A 24,512-nucleotide genomic window follows, 5' to 3' on the forward strand; every position below is an offset into this window, starting at 1 on the left:
TATTTGGAGCAAAAAAGAGAACCATTTTTATGAACTACTTATTTAAAAAAATTAAATACGAAACTCACCACAGGCATAGTAATTAATTTTGAAGATTTTTACTGGGTAGGTAACAAAAAACTAGACCGCTATAAAATAAAAATATTATAAACAAATTTATTTTAGTTCCACTATTGAAGCACTTAATTTCTCTTGTGGTCTGTATATAATAGATAAATATATTTAGTAATTATATGACACGACACTAATATTTCACTACACTTAGTACCGTACAATCAATAATAATTTACAATAAGATAACATATTATATTTCTTAATAAACGGATTTGTAGGTAAGTAGATTTATATAAAATAGTAATAAAAAGGTCAAGAGAAAATCACGAATATATCAACGAAAAAAAGGTATACGGTCTTAATTTTCAAACGTATCAATATTAATATATATTTTATCATCAAAAACATTTGGATGATATTTTATTGTCACTTATATAATATCTACGTTATAAACATTTTGTATTGAGATTTATTATTATTATAGGAAATATTAAATAACAAGGAAATAATACGACCAGTTCAAAGAGAAAGAAGATACGTACTAACTTTGGGACATATTGTCATCCTTTAGAAATGACCAAATAAGTGCTTTATTTTTTCAAAATTTCGTTTAAGTTAAGTACAAAAACTTTACAAACAATGCAAATAAAATAAATGCAAGCTGTCGGCAATAAATCACTATTCTTTGCCTGGATGACGGGCGGTCAGTGCGCGTCCGATGCTTTTGTTTTATTTACGCAATTATTCGGACAATATGAGAGTTCCCAAAATCCATAAAAAGGGCATAGTTGCTGAACACCGGTTGGAAAGAAATAATTTATGACATACCTAACATAGATATTTTTATTCTTGCTCATCCGGAAAAATGTTACTTCGTTAATATTAAATGAACAACTTTAAAAACTACATACCTACATGTAATATTATCTCAATAATACGAAACAGAATGCAATTTTTAAAGAAATCACGAGCCGGAACGGAATCTTTTAGAATTTCACGAACAGGAACGGCGCTCCGGGGCGTTCCGGTCTATTTCGAGCCCTGCCTTTCTCCGATATTATGTAAAATTATTGGATTGTTTTGACATATTCTATAAATATACTTAGTCTTTTTAGAGATTATGTCAAAACAATCCAATAATTTTACATAATATTAGACACAATATAGTTTAAAACTTGGATTCCCATTTCACCAAAACCAAAAACATTGTATTTTTACTTGCAGGGCGGTGTACGTCATATGCAAGGTCCACGCCACAAATATATCAAACCAGAATTTGACAAACTATTTTCTGTGGACACATTATATAAAATTTGCATATCGCATAATATCGTAGACATAATTATATATTTATTTTTTGATCAATATAAAGCTTAAACTTTAAAATATGTAGTATTGAGAAAATCGTAATTTTCAAATATAACAATATTGAACCGCATGCGACTGTGTATCGATTCTTGTCTTAAACAAGAAATAAATTATTAAATTATGTTAAGTTTTTTTTACTTACCTACCATACGAGGATAGTATTATCTAAAATAGTAGTATCTAATATTTGTTTTATAAAGATAACATTATTTGGTATAAACATTTCTATTTGTTTTATGCTGTCTTATTTGATGTATGTTTACGCCTGTTCGCTAAATTAAACTACCTTTCTTTTTAAGTAACATAAATATTTTTTCTGAATTAATATGGTGTCTTCTTCTTTTGTCGGAACATGGGCAAAATTACTATTATTCTTGTATTAATTTTCCTCTATCCTAAAGTGGACAGGATTTTCCAGCTTGATTTGTACATACACGTGGTGCATCTACCATAGCACCTGAGAGTCAAGTCATTTTCAAAATGGCGTCCTGTGGTAGTTTATAGTTCCATTTTAGCCATTCTACAGATAAGTTTGTAGGTCTGTATCTATGGTCGGTCCTGACAAAGACGACTGTGGCAGCAGAGATGGCAACACCGGCGACAGACGGAAAACAGAAGAACAGGAAACCATAGCAACCAATAACAATATAACAAAACAATATACACGAAGGAAAAATACCGGCGTTGTCCGTCAGATATTTTATACATCATTAATGTTATTTTACTATTATATACAATTGGTAATAAAGACATTAACAGTATAACTAATTAAAGTGGTGTCTTCGATGTGAGTAGAGTAATAAGAAACGATGTACAGACTATCGAACGTAGTATACCGAATACTAAAAATACCGGACGACTTACGGTAAGCAAAAGAAAAATAAAATGGCTAATTAATTATTACTAACCATGTCAGAAGTGAACGCGGTATCACTAAAAATTCCACCTTTCTTACAGACCTACAAACTTATCTGTAGAATGGCCAAAAATAGAACTACGAACGACCATAGGACGTCATTTTGAAGCAGGCTTTTGAATGTGTGAGTGTCCTACAAAAATGAAGCACGCATTATGCACGTGCAATAATGTGTGTAATACACCAACATTAAAGGAGCGTAAATGCATAAACCGAGAGCAGTTTTTAGTATTCGACGTTAAACGTATTCTAGACACGTGTGTAAGTTTAACCCGGATTCATCCTTACTCGAGTCGGTTACCTGCTATCACCTTACCCGTTGTGTATTTCAGTTCCCATTATTTCTGAGTTCCCTGTTTTCGACAGTGCCCCCCCCCCCCATCCCATTCTTCAGATAAGTTTGTACCCAATAATGCGAAGAGTTTGTTCACGCGCATTGAGGCGCATATTTATGATCGCGCGGGTCACGGACGAAACCACCAAATTGTATGCAGTGCTGATACAATGCGAACGTACGAGGTGGTTAGCGACATTCCTGTGGACCCGCCTGTGTTTTGAATGAGGCACCGAATTGGAACAATCTCAATTACGGAAGATCACGCAGATGGAGTTGGGTGACCAAAAGCCATCGAAACTTTTACATCAGATGCATACTATCGCAGGCGAGGACCAGAAACGTCGGTTTACGCAGTTTGTGACTGAAAATGCTCCTGGAAACCGTACAAGTGGTCCTGATAACTAGCGTCGGGGAACCCATCGAGAAGATGGCTGCCTTAGCCGATCGTGTACCTACGTGAAGTGTTCAGCCAGACGGAAGTTTGCGCAATACCGCAGCAGGCGAAGCACTGCGAGCCAGAGATTGCAGACAGACCTGTCGAAAACTGCCCCCTTGTATGGATAGGTAGTAATTTATCCATCTAACCAAACGCTGGAGATTCTGCATAATATAAATAATATACAAACATAAAACTTACAATGTGTCAATACAAGCATCTTCCCTATGGTTATCTAAAGCAAAAAATATTAAATTTATCTACCTACACAGATGTAAAAAGTAAATAACATAATACCTACTCGCAGTTGGAAATGTGAGAACGTGGAAAACTCATGTGATGTGTTACTTAAATTGAATAATAATCTAAATAAAAATGTCGAACGAGTTGAATAAACAAATGGATGCTGATAGTTTGGAGAAAGTGAACCCAGGTATCTAATTAACGTAAAAAGTATAATTATTGTATCTATGCACCTCAGAGCCAGTGTGTTGTATGTTAAGTAAGTTAAGATTTTGTACCTTAAGTACGAGTATCATACATCTTTTGAATCTAATTTAACGAAAGCTTGAAATTCCTAAAACTTAAAAGTTTTCAGTTGCTCTATAGACAGGAAGTGGCTGAAAAATCTTTAACTGTGTTTTCCCAAAAGTGTTTTTTTGGACATACCTACATACTTTCTCTCAGATATTAATATGAAATTTTATTTCTATTTAATTTATTAATGAATAAATATTACGCCCATGATGGCCGTGCGACTAAAGCGTCGGTATATACTGTCGTGTGTTCTAGGTTCGAATCCTTGTTCTGTCAAATACAGTTATTGTTTTTTTAATGTGTGTTTAGAGTCAGAGTATGGACCCAATAGGTTGGGCAAGTGGGTAACATCCACTTTACGTAAAAACAAAAATCTGTTAATACAAACCTCCACTGTGTGGAGGCCCGTATTATAATTTTATCAGGATCGAACGCGGTCAAAAAAAAGATAATGTTTATCAATAGATACCTAGAATATGGTGTGTAGGTTTTTAAGTAAGGTAAGTTGGTAAGTAGGTAGGTATCTAACGACAGTTTGAAACTAAAAATTAATGAAAGTCTGCTTAAGGGCGGCACTGTATCTATCTATGTCACTGATTTTCCCCCGACCATGTCTGATTCTAATAAGATCATATTATGTGCCTCCACAGAGTGGATGTTTGTATTAACAGATTTTGTTTTTACGAGAAATGGATGTCAGCCACTTGCTCAATGTCACTGATAGGAACTATTATATTAAAAACATCGTGACTTGTCGTTTTCAATTCTTTTAATACTTTTTTTTTATAATTTTTCAATACTTTTTCATTGTCTGACTTTCAACTCTATAGTACGTTTGGATTAATAATATAATTATATAATTTTAGTTTAATATCTACTTTAAACGCTTGTTCGATTGAGTGTATGATTATCGGCTGAGATTTAAAAATAATCGTTCTTCTTCTAGGATGTTACTTTTATTTTTCACAATTGGCTGATGTCACTATAAGTTATCTCAAGATGTCGTTTGTTTGCATTTTCAGGATGGGGGTGCAGGCATTTCCAAGCGTTCTTACTGTTTTTGGTGTTAAGCTGTGCGCACGGCATGAGAACAAGTATGAGTATAGCAGTCATTGCTATGACGGATATTACAACACCTAAAGAAAGAGCTATAGTAGGTTAATAATGTAAAAAAAATAACAACGTTATTTTATATTTGATCACAGAATAAATTAAATATAGATGAAAGCTTGGTACCTAATTTATGAAACACTGGGGAGTTGCCGCGGAGTAAGGTATTGCAGAAGGCCATTCTTGAATTATTGAGCTGTAACGCCATCAAAAGAGGAAGATAATGAAACATCTTGACTAAACTTTAAAGGCCTACAATATGCCTATTGAAAAGAGTCCATGTACCAATGAGAAAGAATAGGGCACAATGATGATATAAACATAATATATCCCTGCCAAGTCAACAGATTGTTCAGTCTTGGATACTAAAATAAATATAATCCAACATTCATCATTTCCGAACGTTATACGTAACCATCTTTCTAACTCTACTAATGAAACCGTAATTGGTAGAGCCGAATATTAGATCTTGGTAGAGTAAAGTAATATTCTATAGAGGAATAGTACTCTGCTACTAGCCTTTCCCAACCAATTGTTATAAATTCGATTTTTATCCCCAAAAATATCAGTACATTTCCAAAAATTCCGGTGTGAAAATTGGATAAATTGCTTGTATAGCGTGATTAGAAATAACAAACAACTTATATTTCCAATGACATGTCGCCAAACTAAGAACTAAATGTAAACGTAATTAATGATAACAGGTACCTATCTAGATAGATAAAACCATGTTGAGCTTTGTTCTAAAATACTCTCTATTTTTTTTCTCGTGGCAAACATGTTAGTAGATCTTCCGAAATTGTTGTAGACATAGCAACACTGCAATATGACATCAGTTATGCTATATCCTATCTGCACCACGTCTTGTGTAGCAATAGTTAATTTTCTTCATCCCACTTTCTTGAGTGTACCATGCATCACCATACACTAATGCGAGAAGAGAGCTGATAAATTTGACTTTCGATGACTCGACTTTTCCTTACAATTTTAGTAATTAGACTAGCAAGTATGCTAGTGTACTCTACCAATGAAAACTAAGCTTAACTCATGTTAGATAATTAACCACTAGTGACTATATTGTATGAGGATTATTTTTTTATATATTTGAAATATTATCAGCCACACTGTGTTATAATAAATGCACAAATCCATTTAATTCACAGACATTCGATTGGGCCAAGAGTCAACAAGACTACATCTTGAGCTCTTTCTACTGGGGATACATGGTCATGCAGATACCATCAGGACAATTATCTTACAGATATGGTGGAAAGATTCTCATTATTGTTGGTCTTGTTTTGAATGGAGTTGCTACATTGGCTATACCATTAGCTGCACAATTTGTAAGTACCTCTCAGTGATGTTTTTTAATAATTTAAAAATAAAATATTAATTATTAAAAATGCATTTTAATCAATTCGCAGGCATTTTTGTACTACGGTTTTCGTATTAAAATATTTCATTGTACTTACATCTTTTCACTTAATTGTTTGATGATAAGAAAGTTTAATTGAAATATGAAAAAAATGCCTATGCAACATGCCCCAAAAATAGCGTTTTGCTTTTCAACAACTTATCGCTATGAATCTACATTTTCTTACCTAACCCAAATCAGGATACAATTAAGTTTAACAAATTAATGGTTTTGAGATTACAGATAAATGAATGTGACCTTCCAACATAAAAAGTTCCCTACCACATGAGTGTATAATATACATTCAATTAATATCACGGAGTACAAAATACTTATATCTGTTTTAAGGGAGGATGGAAAGGGGTGTGCTGTTTTAGATGTCTTCAAGGCGTTACACAGGGATGTATAGTTCCAGCCATTCACACTCTTCTTGGAAAATGGTCTCCATTAGCTGAAAGAAATCGAATGGGATCATTTATATATAGCGGTAATAAATATAATATTTATACTATCGAAATCAATTAAAAGATTTAAAACTTATTTGGTATATGTATATTTTTATAAATAAGATTATTATATATATAAGATCAAAGCTAGATAGGTAAGATATAAATAAAATAAAAAATTAAAGTTAAAAAATAGTAGTCCAGAAAATGACAAAAAATCTGCAGAATGCATCTCAAACAAATTGTCGAGAGCCTTTCCTTTACCTGTAGTCTCTGGATGATTGTCTGGTTAGTCCTGTGCTCTGTCCAAGAAATACGAAGCATACGGCGCCATCACTACACGGTATCAATTGCCTTCCGCTCTCTTGCTCTCAGGGTCATGACTCGACACCGTACAAAAATATTGAGAACACTAATGTTTGTACAAGCATCATTGGCAATTGAAATTCCCCGATCCTCCCATATAGTGGTAAGAAATGTCATCGCATTTTTCGCAATCTCTGCTTCACATCCGCCTTTTCCACTAATGGTCGATTCCAGATATACATACTCATCCACTGCTAAATCTGGTGCATTTAACTGCAGCGCTCTTGAAAGGGATGCAACTTGAGTATTATATTTTGTGATCGCGCAGCGCAAGGCGCAAACCTTTCCGAAATTTTACGTGCGTCAGAGAGAGACAGCATATTATGGCATTGCAGATAAATCAACTTAAATAATATATTATAATATTTATATAACATTATGTGTAGAATAAATGTAGGTATATTATTATTGTAGGAGCGAGTTTCGGAATTATCGTATCATTGTCCTCGTCAGGATTTTTGTCTGCCAGTGATTTCGGTTGGCCTGGAATATTTTACTCCTTTGGGGCCGTAAGTATTGCCGTTGGCATCCTATGGGGAATCTATGGAGCTGCATCTCCCGCTACACACAAATCCATATCATATGAGGAGAGAAGCTATATTGAAGATTCGGTTGGGAATACTGACAACGTACATGTAAGATATTTTATAATATACGTGGTAACTTTTGTTTGATGATTTTCGTTGTGAAAATTGAGAAAAAATAATATTGTTTAGTGAATACTACACTAATTGTTATATATGAATATTTCTATAAGTATACAAAATATTAATAATGTGATTAGTCCTGACGAAATTTTCTTTTTATTGTATTAAAAATGGAAGAGAAGACCTGGACAGCCGAAATTGAGATGGCTGGACTATGCCACGGAAGATTGAAGAGGGCCAAGACCTACCAAGGGTTGTAGTGCCTTAAATGATGATGTATTAAAAATGGATTTACAGCCCGAAAAGCAAACAAAATAACTAACTCAAAAATTGAAAATGTATTAACAAAAACTCTGCTTTTAAAACCTTTGATTCATTTACACGTATGATGGTGCGGTGTAAATGACATCATATATAATTATATCGACATAGATTGGTACCGATGGGGTCTGAATCTATACTAGGTAGCGCTAGAAATTGACCGGAGCGGAGCTTTGGTTCGTGGAAAAATGAAATATTGCGTCCCGGTTCGTGAATTATTAAAAAAGTAATTAAATTCACTTACTCTATAATATATAAATATTTGAACTTTAATAAGAAACTTGTCGGATTCATGGTAAAAAACAATACTTACGTCGTTTCAAAAAACCCGTTTTCGCCTGCTGAAAATTTTTTCATGCCACACGTTTAAAAATTGTTATTCCATATATGACCGTCTGAGCTGGGTAGGTATATATGAAGAAAAAAAATATTTATATATAATATACATAAAATTAGATAAAGGTGTTAGTTATTATTTTCTGAAAATTATCGAGCGCTCCGTTTCGTATGATTTTCCAATTCGAGCGCTGAATTATCAGGGCATTTTCATCGGATTGGTGGATAGCAATTCCCTGGAAAAGCATATGGTTGCAAATATTAGTGTGTTTGGGTGTTTCTCTGCATATTCCCATTAGAGGGATATAATGCCTGTTTATAATACTATTCGCACATTGAGTATATCCGTAGCGCATGCGGTTTAGTCGTACGATAGTATTTGTATTGGAGTTAGGTAATTAGGAGCTATATCGTCAGATTGGAGTTCCTCATTCCAGATGTCTGTCATTCACAACACCAGACTTCTCCAAGCTAATTGTACCTTTGAACCACCTCATCTTCTGCCAGTTATAAAGTTACAAATACAAATTTAATAACACCAATAATTATTATTGTAATAACGGCCAGTTTAATTGTATGAGAAATGAGCAGGTGATGTACCCGGCTTTTCTCGGCTGTGGTCTATGTCTTATGGAATTTCAAATTTGACAGGGCCAAATTCCTTTTATTATATTTTGTATCTTGAAATATCAAGAATTAAAAAAATATTTTCAAATATCGAATATTGAAATTATCCCGAAAAGTAAATTGACCACACTCATGTATTTTTTACATTCAAATCTGGAAAAATCAATCGGTAATAATTGTTTCAGATTAATTAGGTTACATATTTTACTTGAATTCAAAATTATTGGATGCCACAGATTATACTTCTTTAGGCGCGTTTGGAAAATCAAATCAGAGTGTATTTTTGGCGTGTGACATGTAACACATAATTTATTTTTTCACACGAAAAAAGTCGCACTCGATTGGATTCGAGCAACGATTGTTCGGTCACCAGCCGAACGCACTGCCTTTACGCCACAGTATGATAATGCAATCGTGACGATTATGCAGTATAATATTATATAGCTTAGAATTGTTCCGTTACCTAGGCAGCGAATTTATTATTATATGTACGAAAAATTGTTCCGTTGCCTAGGAAACGAATTTATTATTGTTGGCCAAAATAAAATAAAAACAACGAGAAATAATTAAATAATTTATTTAGTGACATAATTTAAAGTGTCTAGAAATAAACCAGCGGCACTCCAATAAGCGGCCCTCGTTTATTCAATTTTTTTATTGATATGGGGCTATTAAAACGTCAATTCTATCTTATATCATACTTTATTATTTGATAGATCTGAAACACGACGTCTCGCGCCTGATCATAGCCGACCATAGTGACCATAGAATAAGGAGTATAGATTATTTTGCTTGGTGAAAAATATTCTTTCACGTTGTGAATTGTATTCTAACTGTTTGAATATTTTTGGTTGATGTGAATTTTGACTAACGCGGTGGGCGATTATTTTACTTTGTTACGCCAAAGAAGTATAACTTCTAACGCGCGTACATAAGTACACACACCGATTTTTTTTTAAATTTACAGACAATAAAAGTACCATGGAGAGCAATTTTCACGTCTTCTAGGGTTTTCGCACTCGTCGTCACTCAAGGCGGTTGCGTTTACGGCTTTGTGATGCTTCAAACTGAGATCCCAAGCTTTTTGAAGATGGCCCATAAAGTGGAAGTCAAAAACGTAAGAAAATTAATATGATTTAAATGAATTCTTGCAGTAATTAAATATGTATCTCTTTTAACTTATTATGCAATGCTTTTTTATTGTCTGTACTGCATTTTCATATGCAATAGTTCTCACTGACCTTTGCCATAGAAACATGTGCATGAAGATACAGAATACAGACGAACAAATATATATGCTAATGTCACCAATATTGACAAATAGCTCAAATAAATGCTAAACTAAAGTCAATTATAAACAAAAATATGGGTTGAGATTATCTTTTCAGGGGCCGTTTTATTTAAATGTGGTTATTTTAATCTGCGTACAGGAAGTACATCCAAAGATACTATTTTTTTTTGTCTTCAACATCAGGTCAAAATAAATTGACAGATCATTATTATATTCTATATCAAGTCTTCTACGTTACAATTGTTGTTTCTGGAACTAAAACCCTCCCCCGCATTTATTTTCCACGATACTACATTCCCCGCGCTCATAATTCAGTGTGTGTTCGAAATTGCGTGAAGGTTTATTAACATGAAAATGCCTAAATCTTTATGAAAGCAGACTAAGAGCATTGCTTAGAATGTAGAAGGGTTCCATGACAAAACAGAACAGTAACAAAACAGAGCATGACAAAACAGAAAATGACAAAACAGAACATGACAAAACAGAACAGTGACAAAACAGAACAACGATAAGTATAACTATGACCATTCAGGAAAAATATAAATTTTATATTGAAATTGTCCTATCTTTATTATGTTGATAGATTTTTAATAGCATAGACTTTCAATACGCCATTATAAATCAAATTATATACCTAATGTCTGCATTTCTAATCGCTAGAAAGCGAAATAAACGGGACTTAACTCAGTGTTGCCGGCAATCTTAGGATATTTTATCTTAATCAATATAATATATTCAAAATGATTGGGTGACTAGGTACAACGAAATAATGACCTAACCTAACCTAATCTAATCTAACCTAACATAACCTAATCTAACCTAACCTAACCTAACATAAACTAACCTAACCTAACCTAAATAGATTCCACAAAAATTAATGTTTCATTTTCCCCCTGGCTGTTCTGTTTTGTCATGTTCTGAATGGTCATTTTCTGTTTTGTCATGTTCTCTTTTGTCACTGTTCTGTTTTGTCATGTTCTGTTTTGTCCTATTGCCGACACGTCATACGCAAAGATGTGATAGTATTAGCGTGCAAAAACCACGTGACGCAACAGTTACAGCACGTGGAGCGCTGTGACTTGATACAGAATTTGGTTTACATAATATAGAGTACCATATAATATCGGCCTTGTCAACTAATCATGTAATTCATGCCATCTATCCTGCGAAACCTGCATATTATGGTAAATGGCTTCAAATCTAGTTTATTCAGACACCACGACAGCACACATCATCTCTGATAACTTATAAAATATACTATATTGCGTAAATAATTAATAATTGTAACATGCAATATTCAAGCGATGACGAAATTTCATACCTGTGCTCATTTTACAACGTTTTTATTAGGTCGTATTCTTATTTTTCCGGTGGTTGTTTATCCAGTAATCTTGCAATCGATTTTTAACTAACTTCCCGACTAGCTAGACATTTGAAACTTTTATAATATATCAGAACACGATGTCAATGCATTCTTTTAATACTTTTAGCCATCTTTAAGTAGAATTGAATTCATTTTCAGTTAATTCTGTTTTGTATGAAACGTTATTTTAACACCCTTATTGGTTGCTAAACGGATGGTCCTAACAACTAAATTATTAACATATACGTGCGTTACTATGGAAATCCATATGAATGCCAAAATGACATTTCAGTATTATTTCTATCAAGTATAAATTTTTTTGATCGTTTAAGCTAGTCAAGTCAAGTTTATTTTTAAAAACGTTCTATATAATAAGTTCTTTTTATCTTGTAATTATTTAGTTGCGACTTACTATACTAGTTGTTAGTTATCGATATATGCTGACTTAAAAACAGTATTCAGTGTTGTTTGGAAGAAAGCTTACTTTCTTATCATATCTGGTATGTTTTTGTAATTATCAGTTGACAATGACTTTGGTTCTAAATTCATATATCAGTGCCTACTATAAACATACTAAAACTACACACGTTCGTGATTAACGATGAATAATTAATTAATTGTTGTACACATAGGGTATCGAGATGGAGCTTTTAATGAAACACTACTACTGTCCCCTGCTTACTTATAATTATGTAATTTCAATTATGCCATTTGTAAAATTCATTTTTGGGGAATCGAAATTTAAAAAAAAAATGTTCATAATAATGACGCCAGGCCGTGTGTCCTCTTTACCCTTATGGATGTAATATTGACGTTATTTTGATTTAATGTAATTTGACATTTTATGCATGGTCCTCCAATCTGTTAGTAGGCTGATGTTCAAAAATATGTTGTTCTTATATTTTTTACAGAGTGCTCTTTTAACTACGTTGCCAGTGTGCGCCGGTTGGGTGTTTGCGATGGTATTTTCTCAGATTGCAGATACAATTTTAAACAAGAAGTTACTTACCCCCACTACTATGAGAAAGATTGCCAACACCATTGGTAAATCTAACAACATTAATAACATTATGTCAATTAATATATGACTGAATATTATTTAAAGCTTTCATACTACTTTATACAGTGTCAATTATTGTTCAGCGCTATTTAGTATGTACGACGCCTGTTTTATTTACTCTCCACAAAAAAAGTCTTTCCAGTATCCAATGGTAGAATTTTTGAGGACAGGTAATGGTACATGACTGGAAAATAAGCATCAGCCATCTCAGGTTGAACGGTTATTCTAAAGTAGTGGTTTTGAAAACTTGTGGAGCCTTATTTAGTTTGTCGTTCATGAGCAACACATGAGCTCTTATGGTTCAAATACATTATTACCATGTTATGTGCTGCCACAGTAAGCTACGGAAAAAAGTGTGTAATCTCGTTTATCTTGGTATTTAAAATGTTATCAGACTGATAGCTCCCATCCCGTAGCACATCTGTTGAAATCGTCAGAACAACAATGAGGTCACCTCACACGTACTGCATACATTACATCGGTAATCGCATGACTTAAGGGGGGACATGCTCGTCGAAGGTCAAAATTGAGTTTTTATTGTATATTCAAACCATGATCCTGGACACTCCTTAAACGTTGTAGATAATCTATTTATATAATTTTGAAGCCTTATTATCCTTTATAGTTATTTTAAACATTTGATGACTGCATGAAGTATTTTTGTTACATAAAATAGTATTCTTTTAAACCTCTCGCTCTAATGTTTTAGAATATAGTCATATTTCGGTACATAACTGTGCAGTGGTGTTAAGATTTTTTACATTTATTAATTTTTAAACGCATTTATAAAACCATTAGCATAATTTATTACGAGATAATTTTTGTAAAATATTCACGATAAAAAATTATATTGATAATCTCTGTGATCCCAAATTTGACAAGAATTAGGCATTTTATTATTCAAAAAATCGGCAAGATTAACACATTTCAAGATAATTCTAAAGATATTTATTATAAGCTATGTCTTTGACCATTCAAGTGTGATAAACATCTTATGAATAATGATTGCTTTATAATAATTATTGACCTAAGAATAAGGTAGTGTTTTTTTGAAATACGCCATTTCTTTTGTCATTCCCTAGTGGTTAAGCTACAACATACGGCCGTAACCATAAATTGACAAACTATAATTGAAGTAGGGAGTAAAATGATATTAACGCGCGTGTTTGAACATGTACCGTTTAAAAAAAAATAAAAAAAAATTCGGTTAGGTACATGTTCAAACACGCGCGTTAACATAATTTTACTCCTTACTTTAATTATAGTTTGTCGTTTTATGGCTACGGCCGTATGTTGTAGCTTAATTACTAGGGAATGACAAAAGAAATGGCGTATTTCAAAAAAACACTACCTTATTCTTAGGTCAATAATTCTTATAAAGCAATCATTATTCATAAGATTTTTATCACACTTGAATGGTCAAAGACATAGCTTATAATAAATATCTTTAGAATCATCTTCAAATGTGTTAATCTTGCCGATTTTTTGAATAATAAAATGCCTAATTCTTGTCAAATTTGGGATCACAGAGATTATCAAAATAATTTTTTATCGTGAATATTTTACAAAAATTATCTCGTAATAAATTATACTAATGGTTTTATAAATGCGTTTAAAAATTAATAAATGTAAAAAATCTTAACACCACTGCACAGTTTTGTACCGAAATATGACTATATTCTAAAACATTAGAGCGAGAGGTTTAAAAGAATACTATTTTATGTAACAAAAATACTTCATGCAGTCATCAAATGTTTAAAATAACAATAAAGGATAATAAGGCTTCAAAATTATATAAATAGATTATCTACAACGTTTAAGGAGTGTCCAGGATCATGGTTTGAAAATACAATAAAAACTCAATTTTGACCTTCGACGAGCATGTCCCCCCTTAATGAACTTTTTTTTTTATTATTTTCCATATGGCTACAGATTTTTTTTCTTTGTGTTTAGTGGTTTTCTCTGCGGATTTTGTATTATTATTATTTACTATATATAAATAATAATAATATATTATTTAAGTATATATTATTATTATTTATATATAATAAATATTATTATATATTATTATTTATGGATGCAATATCACAAGTAATTTTATCGTACACGCATGTGGAAACTGTTAAAATTAATTGAAATTAGCATGAATAATGAATAATAATGCAAAATAACATTAAAGTTGGCACTCTCCATCATTGAATTGAGATAGAGATAGTGATCATTCAAAATATTCTGTGGAATGACAAAACCATAGACTAAATTTGTCGCCGTACTAGTATGTAACAGTACGTGACGTGATCATAAAGTATTTGAACCTTTAGCCACACGCAACTTCACTGTCACTATCCTGATTTTTGTCAGATCATGAATCCGTCTGTAATTCTCTATATTATTTTTGTATTTCTGAAACCAGTTAACCTGCTGAGATAGATGGTTTTGAAAGATTTTGTTTAAGGACTACTTTCCACTAATGTCTATTGTTTAACTTCAAGCAACGTGGGTGCCTGCACTATTGTTAATCGTGCTCACGACAATTCCTGCTGGAAGCATCATTCTAACTATGGTATTAATTACATTGATCGCCGGTTTTGATACTATTTGCTGTTCTGGATTTATGGTGAGTAGTAAAATGTAAAAAATACTTATGTTTTAATGAGTTGCGTCTTCTTGAGCCACCCAATATGCTAATACGCGTCCCTTCAAATGTAAATCCGACCCTGCCTACAGAGTTATCAGCGGAGGTACAAGCTAGTAGCTGTTATCTCTTTACCATTTTATAAGACATGATTATGCACAGCTTGATTTCTTCAAAACTTAAGTGGTTTATAACAAGTAATTAGCATGGATTTATACAAGGCCAATTAATGGAAACTTACCAGAGGCTATTTATAGAAGAAATGATAACTTAGATAAATAATTATACTTCTCCCATGGCCAATTTTATAGCGCAATTTAATGAATTCAAAGACATGCTAGCAGATGACAATAATTTCCAAAAAAATATAATCTAACCAAGCATACGCACAATCAGAACTTAAAAGCTTTCACACTCTGGATAATGGCTAACAATACTTACTTATAATAACAATAACTTAATAACTAACAACAAACTCATTATTTTTGGTTTTCGTTAAAGTAATATGAAACAGTAAAAATACACAAACGCACAAAATAAAATCCCCAAGCAAAGCTGGGTACAAACGCATTTAATATTATCATAAAGCACTCATGTATGGTAGGTAGGTACTTGTATAAAAAAACACATACGCATCCGCTCAAAAATGCAGTTTTTTTTATATAATTGGAGATTCTAATCAGATGCATTTGGAGTCAAGTTTGACGTGCTATATAATATATATATTTATTACTATTTTCTAGATGAACCACATTGATCTATCTCCAAGATTTGCTGGGACTCTGATGAGTATATCCAATTTGGCTGGTTCAATAACTGCACAGATGGCACCCTTATCAGCTGCAGCCATTCTTGATGATCCAGTAAATATTTAATTTTTTTCTCTAATACCTATCATACATTTTAGGTAATCTTTGATATCCATTTGTCAGAGTGATAATCATTGTGGAAATAAACTTACTCTTAATAAACTCATTTATATATTTATAACTGTTCCAAGGAATGTTTGGTTACTGCACATTTATGCATACTTACACATTTTATAATAACGATAAGCTGATGATTTAAATATTTAAAATATTCAAGTGATATATTACAAATTAAATAAAGAGCAGTTTTCACATCACTGCTTTTCTGTGGGTATCTATGAATGCACAAAGTGAGATTAAACCATTTTTTATCGATTTATCAATGCTTACTATATTTTGGCTGAGACACGAAAGTGTCAATTTCGATCTAGTACTAGTTATAGTTTTATACTTCGAATGCGATATGATAAATAATTGTTTGTAAAAAATGATGAATGTTTCAATTATTGATAAAATGGTTAATATGTTAATTCAGATGAATAAAATATGCTATCGAAAATCTTTATTAACCTAATAATTTCACCAGGTTACTGCATTTTATAAAGAGTTAACTAGCAATAACTAGCACTACCATTTGAACTCGCCATTTAGTGGCGAAGCCTGGGCATAGACGGACTTGATTCTTTATGTTATGAAACAATAATTAATTAATTAAAATCAATAATTTTTATTATTACAATTTTATTACAAGTTTGCTTAAAGCAGGGTTTAATTAAAATTAAAAACAAACCAACACCATCTGCAATTTGTATTCTTGATTCAATAGAAATAAATACGTATGGCTGACAAAGTTTAGTTTGCACTATTTATATCGGATCTTAATAGCCTACCTCCACCTTTAACCTATGACTAGTAGGTTGGTATAATAATAATACTTATTGTCTACTAACTTTATCAAATTGTAACGTACGTGCCGAGCGCTCTGTTGATTCGGTACCCAGTCGGCGGCGCCAAATTATTGTCCTAGGTCCACACAAATATCTCATTAGTAGAGACCGAATTATATGCAACATAAAAAGCTTGAAATAAGCATGAAGATATGCATGAAAAATGCTTAAAATATGCATTAAAAGTGTACAAATATACAACATTAAATAATAAAAAAAAACTAATTTTTAGTTTTTTTTATTTCAAAATCAAATCGACGATAATTATTAATTTACAATTATTTAACATTTTATTACTTTTGTGTACGTTAACAATCAGGTACTTTTCTACATGTTCTGTAGTAAGATTGTGTCTTTGATCACTCAAAATATTTTTATAAATGTAAAAGGACCATTCCACATCCACTGAGGTAACTCGGCAGTATTTGAATTTAGGTCCTATGTTAGCACTTATTGTTTCTGGCAAAAGTTCACCCAACCCATTAATAAAACTATCAATTTGACACAAAGGTTCAAAGCCTGGGTTATTGTTCAAAATGTTTTTAAACTATACTCTAAGTTTACGCGGGAATACCTCTGGCAATGCGGAGTTAATTCAGCAGATTTTATTCATTAACTGAATAAATTCAGTCAACGCCAAACTTTGAGTTTCAAGCTTTTTAATACTCGCAGGTATGCGGGAAAATTAGTGCTAATCACAGCTATATATTTTTTTTTATACTAGAATCGTTAAATGCTTCCACGGAGTGACAAACTGTCATAGCTTGTGCACTATCGAAGTCATTTACTACATCTTTGATGGCCTCGAAATATAAACTATAGCAAAATATGCATCATTACTAGATTTTAGGTAAACTATGTAATAACCGGTGAGAATGGGCTAAATATGCTATTGCTTAATATGCAAATGCATATAATCCGGTCTCTATTCTTTAGTATTAATTAAATATTGCAAAATTTTATTTAGAATGTAAAAATATTTTCGTATAATTAGGTATATACGTCTTCGTCGATAAAAAATAATATTATCTACATTTTATAAAATTCTAGAATGACATCAGGCAGTGGCGTGGAGTATTTTATTTGTCCGCTGCCGTCTGGTTTTTCACTAATCTCGTTTTTATATTAATGGGAACAGCCGAAAAGCAGCCATGGGATAACCCAACGGAATGTAAAAATATTGGTAAGCAGAACAAAATTTATATTACAATTTCAATTTAGTTTAAAAAAGCTAAGGCCATATTATGCACATACTATGTTAAGTTAACCAAACTGTTCATCATTATGATTGAATTAGTAACACGATAGTAATTACACGAGACGACACCGTCGCTTTTTGCGATCAAAAGTGTGACCATTTTTTAACTTCTAATTTTCTGTTTTTTATTTATTTATTTTTAATTGACGTTAATTGGAAAAAAATGCGCAAAATATAAATATAATAGTTATAAATTCAGAGATAATATTATACAATATTACAAATCAACGGTTGCGTTATTAGTGGTTTAGAAAAAAATGCACACTCGAGGACACAGTGATGTTTTATTTAAAAATATAGATTTTTCCAAAATAAAATAATTTGCACTTATAGCCTAAAATATTTTTTCGTTATATCGGAATCGACCTTCAGAACAATTATAGGCATACTAAAGCTTGATTCGATAGAAGTTCATAAAATGATTTTAAGTTAGGTAAAAGTACACATTTTTATATTTTAAAACAGCCAATGTTTTATAAACAAAATTGGTATAAAATACATAAAAACTACTAATTATTCAAAATTCTTCAACAAAACATTCTCATTATAAAGATAACTATACAATGATATCGATATACTAATAAAAATCTGCTGTTCAACAAACGCACATTTTAGAGCTTTTTTAAAATTATAGGTTTATCTTTAAATTATAAAAATAATGTTTATTTTCATTGTTTTTGATATGAATTGAATAGTATATTACCGGTAGTACTGCACTTTGTCGTAAGCCAGCTCGCACATCTAAACTCGTCTCATCTGCAACATGTCGAATTATTCGATGTGACATAATCGTTATTCACAAAACACACGTTACCAAATGGAGCGCCGCACATTGATGGTATGCGACATTTTAGTTTGAAAAAAATATCTGGTGTCGCTAGAAACAAACTGCACGCGACTCGCGCTGCAAGTCGCTCGCCGTCAGTCACCGTCAGTGTTGCAGTTGCGCCTGCGCAAACCGCCACGAGTCAACCATTTTAACCCAAACATCACCGGTCGCCGTATCTCCTACAAATGACAAACGATCGCACCAATATACACTTCGTCCAAGAGATTTAAATATAATTATACGTGCATATGATTATACTTCAGAAGATTTCTGCGCTTAAAACAATATAATAATCGTTGTTTCGGCATCTGATCTGATAGCATTTTTGTTTGGCGTTTCATTTTTTTGACGACTTTTGACGTTTCGAGAGGTTGCAATCGTCACTGTCTCTGGACTCATATGTGCGCGGCCGGCTATGAAACATGAATGCGACATTCCTATAAGGTTTGATTTATGGCTGTGTCGCAGATGAGACGAGTTTAGATGTGCGAGCCGGTTAAGTGTGGCACTCGTCATTACCTGCCTAAGGTGAATTGCTTAATTAAACTTTTTTATAATTTTGTTTACAGAAGAACCACCAGCTGAAACTGATAGTTTTATGGTTGCAAAAATGAGCGAGGTTGACAAAAATACAGCATTATTTGAAGAAAAATAAGTTACTTAATATTATTACCCTGGTTACAGAATATTATATATTTCAATTATGATAATTATGTTGAAAAAATCTTCTTATGTCGTAATAGAGCCTAGATAATAATGAGGTGAAAATAAACAACGCGTACCGCTAATTTTCATGGGAACAAATCACCAACTGCAGAAACAGATTAATGTTTTTTTATACAAAAAGGCATTTATGTCAAACTGAAACTTGCTTCAGAAATTTTTACGAGGAACCACGAAAAGCTTCTTCTCGGAAAAGATTAAATTTTTTTGACAAATATGCATTGATTACTTGCTATGACATATTTTGTACACATAATGTATTAAGTAGGTACCTAACACAGAACAGATAATAAATAGAATTCCGATATGCTAAGTATATACCAATACAGTAAATTTTGACGCAGGGTTTTGAATGTGTGAGTGTCCTACGAAAATGAACCACGTATTATAGATGTGCAATAGGGTGTGTAATACACCAATATTAAATGAGCGCCAATAGCAAACATTTCGGGGCCAAAGAGAATAGGTAAATGAAAAGTCAGTAAATGTCAATTCAAAAGATATTTTTTTTCAAAAAATCATAATAACACATAACTAGAAATAATTAAAACAATAATATTATTAAGTTATTTAATTTTTTAGATATTTAGGATCAACAGAGCTAATATCGATATTGAATGGATCACTGAATAAATTAATACTCAGCTTAAGGTCAACAAATTGAGAAAATCTTGTATTAAAAGCAGAATATTTCTTTGTTTTGAAGAAGTATTCTGAATATTTAGTATTATAATGAAATGTTTTCATATTTTAATGTATGATGATTAATTCTGAACACAATTTTATATTTTCTTTCACCGAACATTTCACGTCAAATATTAATGCTGACAAAGTTTTGCTCCCCAACGTTTGATGAAAAATTTTCTGTACAGCTCGCGGGCTGCAAAAAAAAATTGGCGGGCGGCCAGTTGGACAGCGCTGTTGTAGATGACCAAATACAGGGTGTATCCAAAGGATGTAAGCTGCAAATGCCGATTTATTATCTAAATTTAGCTAACAATCAAAAAACCAAAGAACTGACATAGGAAAAACGACTTAACCATTATTCTTGATGTTTTTTTTTTAATTAACTCAATAATTAATATCAGATTAGGGATATAAAAACCAAATTATTAATTATCGTGCATTTTAAGGTGAACTTTTACCGAGAACCGTAACAAAAACGTTGTTGTGCTTCCTGTAAAATTTGATTTGTGTGGATTACGACCTTTTTTTCCACAGTTGATATTAATTTGTATATTTTGTGGTTAGTGATAACAATTTTTATGTTATCTTAAACATTGACAAAAAATAAGGTGAATGGTGCTATGTTTGCCATGTGAATTATTTTAGCTTAAAACAGTAATTTTATCACTGTATGTCTACATAATTTAACCCAAGTGAATTTTTGGAATAACCATATTAAACTTACTAACTTTAAGTATATTTTGAGATAGCATATTCAATTTTCTTAAACCTACTATAAAGTAAAGACATATTCAATATCTTAGTTGTTCTCTAAAATTTTATCAAATAAACTTTTATGCTATTTTTTACAAGAATAATTTTTGAAATTAATCTGTTCTTAGACGTTAAGTAGAAATTAATTGTTAATTATTGAAAAAGTGATTTGAAAAACAATGTTAAATAACATTAAAAAACCCGCTGATTTACAAGATGTAGGAAAACTGACGCACGGTAAATATATTAAGTACTTATATAATATTTTTGTTTATATAGGTATTATAGGTACCTATTTATAATATTTTATTAATTTTATATTAGAGGACAAAATATTTTTATTTGAATAATAATATGCCTAGACTGTTATAACAATAATTGAATATCATTTTATTGGAATATTCTATTTCTTTTATTCAAAGAATGATATTCACAAGATTTAAGAATGTTACATTCTTTATATTGAATATACATAATTGTAAAGTTGAATATAACAAATAATAAGTACATTATTTTCAAGTGCAAGTACGTTATAATTAAAATTTGTGGTGATCCGGGCGTCGGTTAGTAATTATTATGGCACTTAATAATTGATAGGTACTTTGATTTAAAATACAAAAACCGATAGTAAAGTAACGCAATTTGATAAGCATTTCATCTAAAACTACTAATTTAATTCGTTGTAATTAAGTAGGATGCGTGTAGCCTTATTGCTGAAGCACATCGGCGATAATTCAGTGGTTATATATTCAAGTCCCGTCGGGCGTCGTATTCTTTTTAAAAAGATTTTTTAGTAGTTATATAATATCTGAGCTGATGTTTTCAAATTATTTATAGATTTATTTATAAATTATTATTTATATACTTAATTTTTTGTTTATACAATATGAAATCATGTATAAATTATAAATTATGGATTAAAATTATATTCATTTATTATAATTATTTAATGCAATATTTATATACCTACTGAAACATGTCATTTGAATGTGAATAAGTATTTATTTTAATAGTTTGTGTTTACACTTTGTTTTTTTGGATATTACAAAATAAATGAATTTCAATTTATGACGAAATTGTGCATTTTTTAAATGGTGGAAGTAATACACGCGTGCGGAAAACATAGTAAGTGAATACCAAGCTGGCTTCAGGGCAGGAAGGTCTACAACGGATCAGCTCTTCACAGTTCGCCAAATACTGGAAAAATGCTGGGAATTCGATGTGGACATTTATCAGCTCTTTATTGATTTTAAGCAGGCATATGACAGCATCGACCGGGAAAAACTATTTACTGTCCTTCTGGACTTTGAAATCCCACCAAAACTAGTCAGGCTTATTAGAATCACACTGCAGAATACACTCTCCCAGGTGAATGTGAATGGCCAACGGACGGAGGGCTTTGAAGTATCTCGGGGTCTTAAGCAAGGAGACGGATTGGCTCCCATGCTGTTCAACTTAGCCCTTGAATCCGCTATCAGAAAGTCTCATATGAACAGGAGCGGCACTATATTAAGCAGACCGAGCCAATTGGTTGGCTACGCAGACGACCTCAACATGATGGGTAGATCCATACAGATTGTGAAGAAAGAATTTGACCACCTCCAAAGGGCCGCACTAGAGATTGGCTTAAGAGTAAATGAAAACAAAACTAAAGTCATGGTACAAAGCCGACAAAATCAGAGTAGGCTGGCCCAAAGTTCCCGTTTTGGAAACCATCAATTTGAGGTTGTCAACCGGTTCACATACCTGGGTTCCAATATTACAAAAGAGAACGAGGAACTGGAAGAAATAAAAGCCCGAATAACCGCTGCAAATAAATCGTACTTCTCATTGCTGCCCATATTCAAATCTAGAAATGTCCACAGAAAAACTAAGACGCGGCTCTATAAAACCGTCATACGCACAGTCGTTGCATACGGGTGCGAGTCATGGACGCTAAATGTGAAAGCAGCTGAAATGGTGGATTGCTTTGAGAGAAAGATCCTTAGGCGGATATACGGACCCATGAATGATGGTGGGGAGTGGAGAATTAGGTACAACACGGAACTATACTGCTTATACCAAGATTCAAAACTCTCCAACTTCATAAAACTCCAGAGGCTAAACTGGGCAGGCCATGTCCAGCGCATGCCTGAGTCACGGATACTGAAGAAGATCCTCGAAAGAAACCCAGGGGGGAAAAGGCCAGTGGGAAAGCCACGCACACGATGAGGTGATAATGTTACAAAAGATGCCAACCAGATACTAAAAATCAGGAACTGGAAAAGACGTGCGGAGGACCGTTCCGGCTGGAGGACAGCGGTGGAGGAGGCCAGGGCTCGACTTGAGCTGTAGCGCCATCGAAGAAGAATACACGCGTACTTATTAATTTTATCTGTTTTTCAGTTTGATGATAAAAAATAATTATAATTCAAATTTTCGGATCTTAACAGACGATATATCTTAACAGAATATAGACTGACTTCATTATATTCAGTTTCCGGTTATTTCTAATATAATATGTAGTTAATCGCTACGTTTTTTTTAAAACATTCAATTTTTGACTGCATTCCGAATTCAGAGAACAAAATAGGAAAAATACATACGACTTATATGCAACACGATATTATAAATCATGTACCTATTATAAATATAATGTTCCTTAGGGTGGGGATACAGACATCTCCAAACTGTCTTAATGTTCTTGGTGATGACGTCTGCATACTGCTTGAGAGTCAGTATGAGTGTTGCAATTATTGCCATGGCTGATAAATCTACTCCAGAGGAAGGTATAATGGTAATAACTTTATCTTTATGTACATATCGATGGTGTTAATATAAAAGCGTGTAAGAGATATCTTGAATCTTTATAAGAGAGCATAATTAAGGGGGAGAGGCTCGCTAGCAGAGAACCTGGCGGAAAAATACGAAGCTTGCAATTTGAGTTTTATTTTTGATAATTTACAATTTCAACTGTATTATTTAATAAATAATAATGTATCTGAAAACATTAAAAAGATTTTTTATTTATTTTTTAATTTAAAGATAAACTTACAATTGTAAAAAAAATTAATAAAAAGTGAATTCGTTGCAGGGTCACATCTTATTATTACATTATATTTTATAGTCATATTTATTATTAAAATTTAGTTTATTAAGTTTTACATTTTTGGTCGGTTAGATTTTTGACTAAATCATCGTTTTAATATTTTTTATATTTATTTTAAAAAACCTCGATTTTTATAAAAAATATAAATGTCTAT

General features: G+C 32.2%; 1 protein-coding gene across 7 annotated transcripts in view; it reads left to right on the forward strand.

The window, feature by feature from the left end:
- Window positions 1–3,381: 3,381 nt before the first annotated feature.
- The window catches only part of LOC147073703 (putative inorganic phosphate cotransporter), a 62,420-nt gene continuing 41,289 nt past the window's right edge, over window positions 3,382–24,512 (forward strand). For 4 of the 7 annotated variants that reach the window (XR_015070360.1, XR_015070363.1, XR_015070361.1 and 1 more), the window contains exons 1-12: window positions 3,382–3,544; window positions 4,671–4,801; window positions 5,922–6,101; window positions 6,521–6,659; window positions 7,399–7,619; window positions 9,883–10,032; window positions 12,481–12,613; window positions 15,122–15,246; window positions 16,008–16,127; window positions 18,071–18,203; window positions 19,677–21,507; window positions 23,916–24,046. Coding sequence is in view for 1 of the 7 variants with exons in the window: in XM_085944423.1 (XP_085800549.1) it covers window positions 3,487–3,544; window positions 4,671–4,801; window positions 5,922–6,101; window positions 6,521–6,659; window positions 7,399–7,619; window positions 9,883–10,032; window positions 12,481–12,613; window positions 15,122–15,246; window positions 16,008–16,127; window positions 18,071–18,203; window positions 19,677–19,762 (1,476 nt within the window). In the remaining 6 variants the exon portion in view is untranslated. Of the gene's footprint in view, window positions 3,545–4,670; window positions 4,802–5,921; window positions 6,102–6,520; window positions 6,660–7,398; window positions 7,620–9,882; window positions 10,033–12,480; window positions 12,614–15,121; window positions 15,247–16,007; window positions 16,128–18,070; window positions 18,204–19,676; window positions 22,216–23,915; window positions 24,047–24,512 lie in introns of those variants that run through there. The other 3 variants (XR_015070365.1, XR_015070362.1, XM_085944423.1) reach the window with 3 other exon arrangements.

Source organism: Rhyacophila brunnea, unplaced genomic scaffold (assembly GCF_057557595.1).
Source record: "Rhyacophila brunnea isolate RB1 unplaced genomic scaffold, BYU_Rbru_1.0 scaffold_17, whole genome shotgun sequence".
NCBI classification, from domain to species: domain Eukaryota; kingdom Metazoa; phylum Arthropoda; class Insecta; order Trichoptera; family Rhyacophilidae; genus Rhyacophila; species Rhyacophila brunnea.